The sequence below is a fragment of the Dysidea avara genome, chromosome 7 (assembly GCF_963678975.1).
Source record: "Dysidea avara chromosome 7, odDysAvar1.4, whole genome shotgun sequence".
NCBI lineage: Eukaryota > Metazoa > Porifera > Demospongiae > Dictyoceratida > Dysideidae > Dysidea > Dysidea avara.
The window spans coordinates 1408693-1424438 of NC_089278.1; the positions used below are offsets into that span (position 1 = coordinate 1408693).

The following is a 15746-nucleotide window of genomic DNA, read 5'->3' on the forward strand; positions in this document are numbered from 1 at the left end:
TAGAATGACACCTTTCATTGAACATGTAAATAAATATTTGTTGATCATATAGCACAATATAATTTGCTGCTATTATTAGTTCCTAATCTGATTCCTTGTGTCACAATTCCGTGCGACTGTCGGTTGTTGCACCATTAGTTGGCTTCGTGTTGTTTGTGGTATCTGAAAAATATAGAAATTGATAGTTGCTAACATATACAACTAGTAATACAATAATATTATCATAATAATTGCTGATATTAGACTACAAGATAGTATCAAGTTTGGTTCAGTGTACAAATACACTCCTAGACTGATCAAGAGTGGTCCAAGAATGTGGAAGAATGAATACTGCTCTCTTTCATTACCTTCAGTGGTGGGTTTAGCATCACTAGGATTCCTTGACTTGGTAGATATCTTCTTCTTCTTGGGTTTCTTCACCACCACACACTTCCCATCCACCTTTTCATGTCCAGGTTTACACTTACACATGAAAGTTCCGGGTAAGTTGTCACAAATTTCTGTTTCCAGTTCACACGGGTCCTCCTCTGCTTCACACTCGTTGACATCTAAAAAGGAACAGTGTTTGTGCTGGCTTGTTGAAGTATGACGTTACCTTCACACAATCCATTCACTTGTCCATAGCCTGACTTGCACTCCACACAGCCTTGCTTACCAGGACCAGTACAAGCTAGTAGACATGCCACATGACAAGCTATTGATGGTCACTGACATTACATCATCATTATTACATCATTACATCACCTTGACACTTGTAACTGCCAGGAACATTCTCACAATAAGTACCCTCTTTACACAATTCTGTGTCACTCTCACTACATTCATCTTTGTCTAGTAATAATAACAGCAACATTGTCAAAACATTTTCAAATACAAATACAGAAATTGATCTTGTATGTTGATGCCGTGATAAGCAGAACACTTGGCCGTAGTGCCATTTGTGTGTGCACACATTTAGACACTTGAGGAAACAGGACTTCACTATATAAAAAGGACACTCTATCATGGTCCAAAGGTACCCAGAGAAAAGCGAGAAAAGCTGTACCATTCTATGCATGTAGTTCCCACTTACCAAGACAGGCACCATCTTCAGATTGATAGTGGCCATCCGCACAAGCCTCACATGCTTTGTTCCCTGGACCAGAACAGCCACCATCGCAGGAGAAATCACAGTCTAAAAATGGTTGTAGTCACATAAGAATAGTGCTCTGTTCTGCTAACCTTTACAACTGTAAGAACCAGGTGTGTTGTGACAGTAAGTATCATCATCACAATCAGCTGTGTCCTCATTACACTCGTTGATATCTGAAATATAGGTAATAGTACATGTAGTGTTGTGTATGTGTGTGTATGCATGCGTGCGTGTGTTGTGTAGTGTGTGTGTATGCGTGTTGTGTGTGAGTGCATGTTGTGTGTGTAGTGTGTGTGTATGCGTGTTGTGTGTGAGTGCATGTTGTGTGTGTAGTGTGTGTAGTGCGTGTGTGTGTGTGTGTGTGGTGTCTGTATGTCTGTGGTATGTGTGTTCTAATTACCATCGAACATTTAGACATCACCAGAGGCACAGGTGTGTACAAGCTTAATGTGACATTGATAATCGATTCCAGCAGAAGGACATCGCCAGGAGATAGTGGTCTTCACTCAAGTCAAGTGTGTTGTGTGTGTGTTGTGTTGTGTGTGTGTTGTGTTGTGTGTGTGTTGTGTTGTGTGTGTGTTGTGTTGTGTGTGTGTGTGTCCAATGAGTACTACCTCCTAGTGGTTGGGGATGGGAAATGACTTTTAGTGGCACAAGTACTCTCACACAAGTTTGAGTTTGTGTGTTAAGCCCAGGATGTTGTCTGATGACATCACTTAACATTTACTACACCACTCCCGTGGCCCTGCGAAGGTGTTGTGAGCCTCCCAGGATGGTTTCCACCAGAAATACACACAAAGAGCAAAAACAGCTGTTTTAACAGCTAGCACGTGGAACGTATGTTCCAAGGTGGATACTGAGGGTCCCATTAAAATTGCAAACCAAATGTGTAACATGAAAAGTCAACCAGATTATACTTGAGCTGAAGAGGTATATACGTATGGTAAGTCTGTGGGGGCTTTACAGGAAACAAAGTGACCACATCACCCTGATGGGCAGTGTGCAGACAGGACAGGACAGGACAGGTGTGTGTGTGTGTGTGTGTGTGTGTGTGTGTGTGTGTGTGTGTGTGTGTGTGTGTGTGTGTGTGTGTGTGTGTGTGTGTGTGTGTGTGTGTGTGTAGTGCACTGTGTACATGCATACATATAGGGTACCTTTACAACCAATATCTGTATCATGTATCCAGCCTTCCTTACACTTAGAACAACCTTTGGGGCCTGCTGTGAAGCACTCCAGCTCACAAGACATGTGACAAACTATCCAATGGGATTTAGTTAAAGTAGTAATGACATTTACATTATCACTGACCAACACATTTGTCAGAGTCGTTGTAATGGCCAGCTGAACATTGATCACACAAATCTCCAGTGTATTCTTTAGAACACGAGCAAGTTCCTTTGCCAACTCTCCTACCAGCTCCCTATAATGAGGTGTGGTAACTCAACCATCCTCTGATATCTTTGTGTAGCAATGACAAACAACTTTATCATGATCACTTACTTCACAAGTCCCATGGTCATTGCACGGCTTTTCTACTCCACCAGGACAGGCTGTGCACAGTAGTGAAGATCATATACTTTGTAAATTAGATCATTATACTTACGTTGACAATCTTTGCCAAATGTGTTCTCTGGACAACAAACTGTACAGACAGAAAGAAGTGGTATACAATTATATGTACCAACATCAGTTACATGAAAAGTTATTCTTGTGCAACAAAAGTCATTGGTGACTTGAACTCCAGGCAGCTTGTAATCTAGGGTTAGTGCCCTCTGTATACTTAAGCTTTGTGGTATTGAGAAAAAAAAATTGAAATGAAGAGAAAGGGCTGGCTATACAACACTAATCCAGAGTGGCCATTTACCTTCCAAGTGGTTATGACATAACCATAGTTCAATGTCAGACTCTCCCTTGCGTCTTCTGTAGAATATGGGCCATCACGGGTGCACAGAAATTCACACGACTACTCACTCATTTATCCACCATTCTTCTAACTCTTCTTCATTGTCCGACACTAATGAATGACACTTAACGACAACCAATAAGTCACAGAACATAGCAAGATGCTTACATCATGATCTGATCGCTCACACACACTCTCCATTATCTCAACAAATCTCACTTCACTAAATGTAAAGCTTTCAATTTAGTAATATTGTAGGCTATATAAGACAACCTGTTGGCATAAGAGCCTAGTTTCTCTTCCTCCCAGGCGGTATCCCCTCCAGCATAATTTAATTTGGATGTTTTATCGAACTCCTGTTAACCAACATCCATGGTGGCCTTTAATTAGAACATCTAACAAGCATACCTTTTTGAATGACGAGGAAAAGTCTTTACATACGGAACACTTATCTTTAGATTCCACAAGTGTAGAAGTTAATAAACTAAATAAAGATACTAAGACTAAACTAACTATTTTCATTGTATAAATAACTGTTAAGCGCTTATAAAAATTATTTGATAGATTGTAAGCACAATGACATTTCCTCAGTATGTATCACATATCGCTGAAGCTCTGGAAAATCGTGATGGATTTACTGTCGCTGAATTGACATCCTTCAAGCATCCTCATTCTAAAAGTCATAACTTTATGAGGGTACCTCTAAGAGAGTTAGAAGGCTATTGCTCGGAAGAGTTAGAATCACCATTTGATGAAGTCGTGGCTGCGCACGTGAGAGCCATACAGGCTGTAGGAGACAACAATTACAACGAGGCGTTTGTCTGCCAGTGCGCATTAGTTCAGTCATTCTTGAAGGGGTTCCAGACACAGAAAGATGAAAACTGGGGACTACCGATTCTCATGAGTTTGTCACTTGATTTAAGGTGGCTTGCAACACAAGCAGAAAAACATTGTGACCGCTCAAAGGAAGGTGAAATGTTGGAGAAAGCAGCCGACTTATTAATGTCTTGTTTTAGAGTGTGTGTCACAGACACAAGGGCTTCAATAAACAATACCAAGCGATGGGGTACCATGCACATTGTTAATCAGTTGTTCAAGATATACTTTAGGATAAAAGCCCTCCATTTGTGCAAGCCGCTAATTAGGGCAATTGAGAGCTCTTCCATGTTGGACCAGTTCAAAGTGTCAGAGATGGTAACCTTTCGCTACTTCACTGGCCGCAAGGCAATGTTTGATGGTGACTTTAAACAAGCTGCAGCCCACCTCACCTTTGCATTTGATAAGTGTCACCGTCACAGTCGAAGAAACAAACATCTAATTCTGATATTTCTGATACCAGTCAAAATGTTGTTGGGTATTGTGCCTAGTCCAATATTGCTGAGGAAATATCATCTGGAATGTTATGCATCAATTGCTGGGGCATTGTGCAGTGGAAACCTTAGGGAGCTTGACATGGGAATTAAACAACATGAACGCTTCTTTGCAAAGTACGGGATCTATCTAATCCTTGAGAAGCTGAAGGTGATAGCTTACAGGAACTTATTCAAGAAAGTATTCCTCCTCTTGGGTACACATCAGTTGCCACTTCAAGCTTTCTCCGATTCTCTCAACTATGTAGATGGTAGTGAAGAAATTTCAGTTGAAGAAGTCCAGTGTATCATTGCCAACCTGATTGACAAGGGTTATGTTAAGGGATACATATCTCACAGCCACCAGAAACTAGTTGTGAGCAAGAAAGATCCTTTCCCACTTTGCAACACCGTGTTACAGTAGTATATCCGTTATAAGCACGTGGTACGCATGCGCATATATTATTTGATTTAGCCAATCATAATTCACCAGCTCAGACTGGATCCTTGATAAAATCGGGTCGCACGTGTCGGTGTGCACTGAGAGTCGTGTAAGTGTAGGAGATGGGACGTCGATTTGTGTATGTAGCGGTTATTGGGTTACTTCTATGCCTCTCCACAAGTGAGTTGTGCTCAACCGCAATGAAGTGAACTTGTGTCTTGTCGCAAGGTTGTCTGGCGCAAGAAGAAGAGGAAGAATATGCTGCGACAGCGGACGAAGATCTTGGCGCGAGCAGGGAAGCATCCAGAACTGATGACGAAGCTGTAAAGAGGTTACTCATTTATGGTACAATTATGTTGCTTATCAATTGGTCTTTTTGTACAGGGAAGAGGAAGCTATTCAGGTATACATAAGGCTGTACTTGTAAAGTTGTGTGACTGAACAGTTTTAGTTGGATGGGTTAAGCGTGGCTGAAATGAAGCAGCTCCGTGACAGTGCCGAGAAGTTTGCGTTTCAAGCTGAGGTAAACCGAATGATGAAACTGATCATTAATTCGCTATACAGAAACAAAGAGGTGGGCATTCAGTCTAAACGATAGCATGGTTTCACTTTACATGTTGGTTAATAGATATTTCTTCGAGAACTCATCTCCAATGCTTCCGATGCTCTGGACAAGATCAGATTTTTATCTCTAACAGACAAGTCAGCTCTGCAGGCCACCGAAGAACTATCCATCAAGATTAAGGCAGACAAAGAAGCCGGAATACTGCATGTCACTGATACTGGCATTGGTAAGGACTATTGTGATTTGTTAATGTACTGTGTGTGTGTGTGTGTGTGTGTGTGTGTGTGTGTGTGTGTGTGTGTGTGTGTGTGTGTGTGTGTGTGTGTGTGTGTGTGTGTGTGTGTGTGTGTGTGTGTGTGTGTGTGTGTGTGTGTGTGTGTGTGTGTGTGTGTGTGTGTGTGTGTGTGTGTGTGTGTGTGTGTGTGTGTGTGTGTGTGTGTGTGTGTGTGTGTGTGTGTGTGTGTGTGTGTGTGATTCTGTGTGTGATTCTGTGTAATGTATGTGTGTACAACGTATGTGTAGTGTGTGTGTGTGTCGTGTCTGTACGTGTGTGCAAGTGTAGTGTACAAGTGTATGTGTAGTGTGCAACTTATTGTTATGTTAATATTTAGGGATGACTAGAGCAGATTTAGCTAACAATCTTGGCACCATTGCCAAGTCAGGTACAACAGAGTTCTTAGAAAAGGTACAAGGGGAGCAGACAGGATCGTCTGTTAGTGACCTCATTGGACAATTTGGTGTCGGGTTCTACTCAACATTCCTGGGTGAGCAGAACAAGAGGTGTGTGTATGGGTGTTACCTAATGACGTTTACACAGTGGCTGACACTGTGATGGTGACTTCTAAACACAACGAGGACAAGCAGTACATTTGGGAATCAAATGGAAGTGAGTTTAGCATTGCTGAGGATCCTCGTGGTAACTCACTGCTACGTGGAACAACCATCAGGTAAATGCCTGGTCATTAAAATGGAGAGCTGATTCATTGTATTGTCTGTAGCTTGTTCATGAAGGAAGAAGCACAGGAATATCTTGACCAGAGTACACTAAAGGACCTCATCCGCAAGTATAGTCAGTTCATCAACTTCCCGATCTACTTGTGGGACAGCAAGACTGAAACCATTGAAGAACCTATTGAAGTAAGCCAGCCCCTTGTCCTTCTCCTCACTCCCAGCCTTCTTACCCCATTTTACCAGACTTTGTTACTTACCACCATTTTACCTCACTTGTAGGAAGATGAAGAGGCAGAAGAGACACCTACTGAAAAGCCAGAGGAGACCGAGGAAGAAGATGATGATGATGAAGAAATTGAAGTTGAAGAGGAAAAAGAGGAAAAGCCCAAAACAAAAACGGTTAGGAGAAATGTCTGACAATTCTCACACTCTAAGGCAATACATATCAAAATCAAAAGTTATCCATAACTGTACTGTATTTGCCCAATTAGCTGCTTAACTGTACTGTATGACTCATACAGTACAGTTATGCAGTTGATTAGTACTATAAGGACAATACGATACGCGGCATCGCTTTGATCCTGCCATGCAAAATACAATGTGGTAGCTTTCGATATGATTGTTTTTTAAGAGTGTTTAAAAACCTGTTTAGACCCTAACTTTATTAGGAAAATACCTTGGTATCACTAAATACACTAAATACCAAGGTATCACTAAATACCAAGGTATTTTCCTAATAAAGTTAGAGTCTAAACAGGTTTTTAAACACTCTTAAAAAAACAAACATATCGAAAGCTACCATATTGTACTTTGCATAGCAGGATCAAAGCAATGCCGCGTATCGTATTGTCCATACAGTACTAATCAACTGCATAACTGTACTGTATGAGTCATACAATACAGTTATGTGCTTAATTGGGCAAATATAGCACACTTGAGCAAATACAGTACAGTTATGCGGAGAATTTATTTAAGGAATGTTACGTCAACAACACACTGTAAATCACTAAACCAGCCAAACTAATCCTACGAGTTCGTTCTGTGGCTAGGAATAGATTGTATAAAGACTTATTGATCGTCTGATCACAAAGCCTTTTAAACATGACTCCACTAATTCAGCACGATAGATCACATACGTAACATTGTAATTGCTAGAACTAACCAAACTAATCCTATTAGTTCTACGACTAGAAATAGATTAGTTAAAGACTTGCTGATATCCTGATCACCGAAAGTCGCAGCGGTTTGACTACTAGAGAAAATCGTTCTGAGCCAGACGACCAGGAAGTACAATATAACAGTTAAAGCACCGCCTGTGCTTGTGTGTTTGAAAATACAGCACTCAAAGGGTGTCTTGAGGCAAATACAGCACTCGGCTTTGCCTCGTCCTGTATTAGCCTCTCAACACGCCCCCTCGTGTTGTATTTTCCATACACACGAGCCGCGGTGCTTTAACTCTAACATACAGTACAATAGTACTGTTTAGTTGGGACCACTAAGGAGTAGGCGTGGCCCAGGAAATAATATCACCCAAAAACCAGCCTCAATTTTCCCAGACGACAATGAGGCTGTATTGGTTAGGTAAAACTAAGCCCAAACAAGCTTTCAGATTGATCCGAAACGCTTTCAACAAGTTGCTACAGAATTTAAAAAAAAATTATTTAACGGAATTTTTGACGGACTGATGCCTTCAAATAAGTGTAACTCAATAACGGCTTTCACTGTTCAACATCGCTTCAGCCCGAGAGGTGCCTTTTGGCATACCGCAGTATATACAATGCATTCTTCATGGGCTTACCAGTTTCCTTTGTGTCCCATTCATCTTTGCTGACAGCGAAAAGTGTCGATTTAATGGTAGCACGTGATGGCTTCCCTTCGTAACAGAAATCGTCCGTATTTTTCATAGTAGCTACTTTGATTGCAGAGGTGCTCCTTGATTCGTACTGCTGTGTAACGGGTTGAACCATAGATAATAGAGTAAAGGGATAGGAAACGCAAGCGGTTTCCGGTTTGATTTCCGTTACGCGTGACTTGAAAGGACAAGACAGTTTTGTGAGAATTAGTGTTCTAAGCAGCGTAAATAGTAATCCAACAGACTACAGTAAGTATTTAGGCCTATATGAGAGATTTTGGTGAGAGATTTTGGCGAGAGAATTCAGACCGTAGATTTTGTAACAAAGCGTATCGCATTAACCGTGATTGTTACACGCTGTCACACTTTCGCTCATCGTACCTTCATGCCTCGTCCATACGGCTTCTTTTATAGCCGGTTCCACTTTCGAATCTTGTGGTAAGCTAGGCGTGTCACCAACACAGTCTTTTACCGTTGCGTTGTACTGCAAGGTGGTTTAAACTTTTGGTTAAAAATGGAAGATACTTAGTCGTTTCTTCAAGCAACAGTTCCAGTTTTGCTCCGATATTTCCTCTGGTTCCCTCTGTTAAATGGTAAGGAATAGGTTTATCACAGTTAAAAGGATAGAATATATTTACGAAGAAAGTAAAGTGGTTTAAAGTAATTTTTGGGCTGTTTTTTTTTCACTTTCAGTCTCCTTTAATTTTGCGTATAACTTCCTTGAGGGTTGGTACCATCCTATTTCCCTCGATTACTTACTTGAGTTCACTGTAGCGAAGTTTCACAGTCGTTGGTTACAAAATTCTGTCGTTACAACAATTTGTTTCTCTTTGATACAAGCGCAGCAAGCGTAACGAGTATGTTCGTGACGTACTACACGGAATTCCAATAGAAATGTACGTATTTTGTGACGTCACGTTATTGCGTTTCCTATCCCTTTACTCTATTATCTATGGTTGAACATAGCCGACAACGAAGTGTAATGGATACTTCACTTTTTAGATGATAATTGATATAACTGGGGCACGCAGCACTATTTCTTTCTTTCGGTATGCTTGGATTGCAGAGGTGCTTTTCGAACAGTTCTTGATTTGAAATGCTGTGTAATGGTGGGTTGAATATAGCTGACAAGGAAGCGTAATGGATGCTTCACTTTTCAGACAATAATTGATATAGCTGGGTCGCGTGGCACCTTTTCAGATGCAGTATGTGTGGGTTCACCAGTTATAATAATTGTTTACAAAAAAAAGTTAACAAACAAGAACACACAAAAAATTGTAATTTTCAACTAGAGTAGGGACTAGAGTAGGGACCATAGCACATCGATATAAAGTACTGAAACAAGCTGGAGTAGTGCACGATATTAAATCACAGTAAAACAATAAGAAGTGTTATATCCCTACTGTGTCATTTCCATTATGGTATCTTGAGCACAGTAGGGATATAACACTTCTTATTGTTTTACTGTGATTTAATATCGTGCACTACTCCAGCTTGTTTCAGTACTTTTTATCAATGTGCAATGTTCCCTACTCTAGTTGAAAATTACAATTTATTTTGTGTTCTTGTCTTTTTAAAGGAACAAATGAAATGACTAATACCTAAATATCTCCCAACCCTAGTGTTACGTATCTGGAATTGCAAATTCACAGCTGTTAGATATCACTCACTAACTCTTCATTGTTGTACAGGTGGAGAAGACCATTTGGGACTGGGTACTGATGAACGAGATCAAGCCAATCTGGCTGAGGAACCCAAAAGATGTTACCGATGAAGAGTACAATGAATTCTACAAGGCATTTTCTAAGGTCAGTTTACCGATCATCACTTCTCATTAGGTGGTTCAGGTCTTTTGTAGGATTACACTGATCCAATGACTAAGATACACTTCACTGCTGAGGGAGAAGTGACCTTCAAATGTATCCTCTACGTGCCCAAGAGTGCTCCACCTGACATGTTCCAGAACTATGGAAAAATCAGAGAAAAAATAAAGGTATTGTCTTTACAAGTTCACTGTTCTGTGTATGCACAGCATTTGAAGGAATAAACCCACTAACATTTCTCTAGTAGAAATGGATGGCAAATATTTAGTAGGCAGCTAATAACTGCTGAGCAACATCAAAACAATAAAGTCTGTGGTGCTTACAGTAAATATGTTTCCTATAAGAGAGCGTGGTTTCAGGTGATAAGTTATTTAATTAAATAGACTACTCAGAGGAGGTTGAATGTGCTCTAAGCGCTACCTAAATATGTTACTCTTAATTGCCAATTTTCGTGTAATTTATTTTAGTGACACTTATAGAGTGTCCAACCTCCTCTGCAGGCTACCAGGGTAGGCTCCTGGTAGACACTCCCCGGCAAGCACCAAATGCAGCTGTACCTCAATTCTGTATAGCAATTAATTAATTTATATCTGCAGGTATAGGTAACCTCCCTTGGTTCACTACCTTTAGCTATTCCCTTTTTTTCACTACTGTATCTTTGATCACTAATCTGACTTAAAATCTGTTGTTAGGCATATTTAGCCTGCTAAGAATTTTTAGATGAAATACACGTGGTTATTTGTACAGGTGTATTCCATTCTATATGATAATTGGCTGATAACTGAACTACTTAGGCCATGAAAAGTTAATTATATGTTTCTGGTTCCCTTCCTGGTCATTTTTTGCTGGATGAATTGTGCAATCACCATACAATAATTTGTAATGTAACACTTTCACACCTCAGATCAAAGTAGCCGGTCTACAACTGGGCAGTTATTATATAGATGTTGATGCTGAAATCGATTGTGGGGGTCAATCATCGCTCACGTGATTAGGATGCATGATTTGGATTTTGCTATGAAAACCACTCAGATGGAGAGCGTTTTGTTATCCTCGTCATCCTACGAGTTGAAAAATGTTGGGCTAAGGTGAAAACTAGTGCTATAGCTTATTCATTTGATCGTTTTCACATGTTTTCGAATACGGACACACCCCAATCACGAAGCTACCACTCTGCACGGAGTAACCACTCTACAAGCAAGCTTACCTGTCTAGGCCTTTAGTGAACTGCATAGTTTTCCCATAAACGATTCAATAGCACTGATTAAAACATTAAACTCGCGTAACGGAAATTCTCCGTAATATCTCTAGGATATGTCCGTTTATCATAACCGAACGTACTAGCTGTTGACCCATAATCGAAAATTTTAGGTATGTATATATAATACATCCAGTGGCTGCACTCGTATTGGCTTGGGTGATTGATCGCCCTGTACAGGCTATTAGCCTAATAAGTGTTACATATTATTAGCTGTAACACGGGCATTCAGGCTTTGCCTGATATGTATGCCCTCGGGCAGTTGGGCATACATATCAGGCAAAGCCCTCATGCCCATGTTACAACTATTACATTTTTTATATATGTTGAAAAGTTTTCATGTCTTGTAAACACTTTTTTCTTATAAAGATGCACTAACTTTATACATCAACTTTTTTTTTCCCTATAGCCTGCTAATTCCATGTACTGCTACATATGTCAAATGTAGTGTACCACATCAAAAAAAAAAAAAGCCTGGTCACCTGGTCAATTTTGGAGAATTGGTAGGACCAGAAACATATAATTAACTTTGCACAGCCTAATATCAAGAGTAAATAATGGATAGTGTCTAGTGCTATGGTCTAGTGAATATGAGCCCGTAAAGTTTTATTGCTTTCCCTAAACAGAGCCAATTTTAGTGTTAATGAAGTATTGAGGTGTCGATAAACTGACATCAGTTGGTAAAACACTGCCTGTATATACGCACACGTCCTTGGCTTAGGCAAGAAAATGGCAACGAGTGAGATGAGGCGTTCTTCGACAATTGAGGCAAAATAGTCGAGTTTCAATTGAGTGGAAAGATGAAGAGGACAAAATGATTCTGGCGGTGAAAACATCAAGGAAGCGACAGAAGTCTTCAGTAACAAAAGGTAAGAAGGAAACCAAGACATCAGATCAACTGCCTCCAAAGCGGAAGCCGAAAGTGATGAATGCCAAAGAATGCAAATCGTTGTTAAAATTTTTGGATTCAACAGATGACACGATCCTAGCAGGAGCTATGAAGGACGATTTGAAGCACCAGTTACTGGAAGATAGCTTAAAGAGTTTAGCAGAAGTGCTCTGTAGTAACAAGCAATTGTTAGCTACACTGATTTCTTGTCATGTAAGTGCTTTACTGAGTTGTAGGTTGATTGCAAGAAGATGCCAGACCACATGCTGGATTTCCAAATATGCTGGTATAACCAATGCAGTGCATTTCTGAGCATAATTCAGCTGTGCTTAATTTAAAAGAACCATCTGTAAGGTGTCAACACTTGGTATCGTCACTTGGCTAGTAAGCTAAGTATGCTAGAGGTATACTAGAAGTATGCTAGAATTTACATAATACTTTGCGGGCTCATATTCACTAGACCATAGACCCTCTCCTCTCCATTATTTGACTGTCACTGACTAGTCAAATGGTTCATAGCTCAGCCATGTTACTGTTGTTGGTTGTTTTGTTTTTGTTTGCAGTTGTACGTACGTCGTGTGTTCATCACTGATGATTTTGAGGACATGTTGCCCAAATACCTGAACTTCATTCATGGAGTGGTAGGACCTTTAGTAGTACTGACTAGTTGTGTAGTACAGTAATCGTACTGTAGGTCGATTCTGATGACCTGCCATTGAATGTGTCCAGAGAAACTCTTCAACAACACAAACTGCTCAAGGTGATTAAGAAGAAGTTAGTTAGAAAGGTTAGCAGCTTTTCCTGTTGCTGTCACTGTGACTTCACTAGTGGTTGTTGTTAAGGCACTGGACATGTTCAAAAAGATGGATGATGAAACTTATGAAAGCTTCTGGAAGGAATTCAGCACAAAGTTAGTTTCTTGGTTACTTGTTAAATGCCATGACTTGAATAACATGTATTTGTTTAGTATCTACTAAACAAATGTGCATGGCAGTAGCAGAGTCTGCAAAGAAGGTCACCTACACCAGCAGATGTATACTAGTGGACATTTAATTCCTGCCTAGCTATTAACATGTCCACTAGTATATTTACAGGTGTAGGTGACTTCCCTTGTTTCATAACTTTTATTTCCATTAATCAAAATTAAATTTTAATGACTTTTCTTGTACTTGTTCTGTATACCAATTCTATTTCTCTATTGATAGCATGAAACTTGGCATCATGGAGGACCCAAGTAATCGTACAAGATTGTCCAAGCTATTGAGGTTGGTGTGTAGTGATGTGATATTGATGATGAGGTCTGTGGCAGGTTCCAGTCATCAAACGACTCCTCAGAGCAGACCAGCCTGCAAGCATACATTGACCGTATGAAGGAGAAGCAAGAACACATTTATTTTATTGCAGGCTCATCACGAAGTGAAGTAGGTTTTGGTGACATTGTTATATCACTTGTAAAGGGATGCAACAATGTGACAATGTACTACATGTGTGTGTGTGTTTGTGTGTGTGTGTGTGTTTGTGTGTGTGTGTGTGTTTGTGTGTGTGTGTGTCCTGAAGACAAGTATCATTAGTTGGATGGCTTCCTTCCAAGTCCATGTTAAGTGTGTGTCTGTGCGCGCACGTGGTGTAGAATAACAGAAATATGGGTTTTTATAAATACTAACATGACATCACATTTACATGTGCTACACTGCATGCCTGCTGGTGTTTAAGTACTGTTAGCACGTTTGCTACTTCCAATACAAATAATGGAACAAGATAACTCGTACATACTTAATCTCAGTTGTCAACTTGTATTAGTATCAGGTAGCTAAATAAATTGCATACATGTGTACCAAGAATTTCTTATGAATGTTTCTTTTAGGGCTGGGACGAATATTGAAATTTACCTTCGAATATTCGCTAATAAAATGTTCGAACATTCGAAGCTTTGGTGTTAGCTTTCAAGTTACAGGTTTTCTTGTAACTTGAAAGAAAGATAAAACCTTCTTAGGTTTTATCTTTCTAAACCTATTTAATAAGTTTGTAAGCATTTGGAAAGTGCAAAGCAGCAGTACTGAATGCCACGATCGATTGATTGCAAATGGGCGTGTCCGCTATACTGCAATCATGCACAGGTAAACACCGAGAAATGGCTAAAAGTACACTTTCCATGTATTATCTATCACTTTATAAGGTGTTTTAAGGCTGCAACTATGGTAGCAAGCTGAACTGCGATAGTTTAAAAAGTGGGCGTGGCACACGAAGATCGATCGCGAAGAGAAGAACATTGATCATGCAAGAGGAATAAGCAGCTGCAATAAAGATAACCATGTTTATTTGTAATTCTTTCGTAGACTATGAGTGCATTACGAAGCTTCGAAGGATACTTTTATAATTCGAAGTTTACTTAACCTTCGAACCCACAAAGCATTCGAAGCTTCGTCCCAGCCCTAGTTTCTTTTGCTGTGTTTAAAGCTGTTCCTTCATGTTCTGTAATGTTGATGAACTCTGAAAGGAAGAAAAGAATGACACTGCTAACTTATGATTTTACTTCAATATTCTAGTGTAGTTAAACTTGTTGGATTTTGGTCTTCAATGCTCTGTAGAGGGCAAGCAAAACTTTTGTGAAACAATTGGATTCTGAAAGTCTGTTAACATGCACAGGATGTAGGTGAGCATGCATGCCGAATTAAAGGAATGTCACAGCTAAAATTCCTACAAATGCTTGCTGATTAGCTAAATTTGTGAGAATACATTCATGGAAACCATTTGTTTGGTGGTCCCTAGTTGAGATCGTTGGTCCCTAGTTGACAGGTTTTTAGGTGCAGGTAAGTTCCTTTATGAGTAATTCAGATTTTTATGGTTGGGATTTTTTATTTACTGTGAATCATACTCACATGACTGGGTACCTAAGCAAGGGGCTAATCAGTTGAGAAGTTGATAGGATTACTGCAGTCATACAACTCTTGAAAGTAACACCTTCCGTTTCACAAAGCTCAGTATTATGTATTCACCCTGGCATCTTGTGTTTCGGTTTGATAAGGAATAAAGAAGCTGTCTCTTTGCATTACATTTGAGTTTTCTGTATGTATATCTCAACAGCCCAGGTAGGAACTTTCAGACATGTCTTTACTGGTCTGCAAACCAAAAGGCAACTCAGTCTCTGGTCATACCTTTCACCACTGATCACTTTGACCATCTACTTAGCTATCAATCCCTCTCTTCATCACATAAATGAGGACTCACACATATAACAGCAAGGCAGAAGGGTGGAGTGGTGAGATTGAAATGCTTCACATGTCCACTAGGGAAGACGTGAATGAATCACTTTGTAGATCAATTTGTTGTTAATATTGTGTCCTTTCATTTTTAATGATGCCCTTGGCTATCATGACTAGCAGAGAAATGACCAATTCTTTAATTGTGTCTGCACATGTTGGATCTGTTAAGTATTACCTAAAACGTACAAATGAATAATGTAGACAGTATTGCTCAGTTCTGTAGGTGCTGCCACATCATCAACTTGCCATAATCTGCTGCTACTTGAGGTAGCCAATCATCACTTTGTAACATCATGGTGCTGTTACCACCTGTCTAGTG

The 15746-nt window shown here is 39.9% G+C and overlaps 3 protein-coding genes across 4 annotated transcripts in view; 2 read left to right on the forward strand and 1 right to left on the reverse strand.

Annotated features, from left to right (window-relative positions):
• On the reverse strand, positions 1-3735 carry LOC136260797 (cysteine-rich with EGF-like domain protein 2). Of its 2 annotated transcripts, XM_066054664.1 has the most exons (15): positions 3444-3626; positions 3309-3391; positions 3204-3258; positions 3104-3159; positions 2997-3052; positions 2736-2774; positions 2633-2682; positions 2441-2552; positions 2287-2388; positions 1222-1305; positions 1073-1174; positions 745-831; positions 596-694; positions 348-548; positions 1-162 (listed from the first exon to the last, which is right to left on the reverse strand). In XM_066054664.1, the coding sequence occupies exons 1-15, from the start codon at positions 3555-3557 to the stop codon at positions 101-103; spliced, it is 1302 nt and encodes a 433-aa protein (XP_065910736.1). In that variant the 5' UTR covers positions 3558-3626; the 3' UTR covers positions 1-100. The 2 variants fall into 2 exon arrangements, with proteins under 2 accessions (XP_065910736.1, XP_065910735.1); XM_066054663.1 differs by lacking the exon at positions 1-162 and having other exon boundaries at positions 164-548; positions 3444-3735.
• Positions 3583-4883, forward strand: LOC136260799 (PCI domain-containing protein 2-like). Its single transcript, XM_066054666.1, has one exon. It carries the CDS (start codon positions 3612-3614, stop codon positions 4806-4808), a length of 1197 nt encoding a protein of 398 aa, XP_065910738.1. The 5' UTR covers positions 3583-3611; the 3' UTR covers positions 4809-4883.
• The window catches only part of LOC136260793 (endoplasmin-like), a 23260-nt gene continuing 12369 nt past the window's right edge, over positions 4856-15746 (forward strand). The window contains exons 1-16 of the mRNA XM_066054660.1: positions 4856-5006; positions 5055-5157; positions 5211-5229; positions 5278-5400; positions 5455-5617; positions 6003-6155; positions 6209-6338; positions 6390-6528; positions 6622-6741; positions 9886-10002; positions 10053-10187; positions 12728-12805; positions 12859-12951; positions 13007-13074; positions 13370-13429; positions 13474-13585. Of these exons, the coding sequence (XP_065910732.1) occupies positions 4949-5006; positions 5055-5157; positions 5211-5229; positions 5278-5400; positions 5455-5617; positions 6003-6155; positions 6209-6338; positions 6390-6528; positions 6622-6741; positions 9886-10002; positions 10053-10187; positions 12728-12805; positions 12859-12951; positions 13007-13074; positions 13370-13429; positions 13474-13585 (1671 nt within the window). The 5' untranslated portion in view covers positions 4856-4948. The remainder of the gene's footprint in view (positions 5007-5054; positions 5158-5210; positions 5230-5277; positions 5401-5454; positions 5618-6002; positions 6156-6208; positions 6339-6389; positions 6529-6621; positions 6742-9885; positions 10003-10052; positions 10188-12727; positions 12806-12858; positions 12952-13006; positions 13075-13369; positions 13430-13473; positions 13586-15746) is intronic.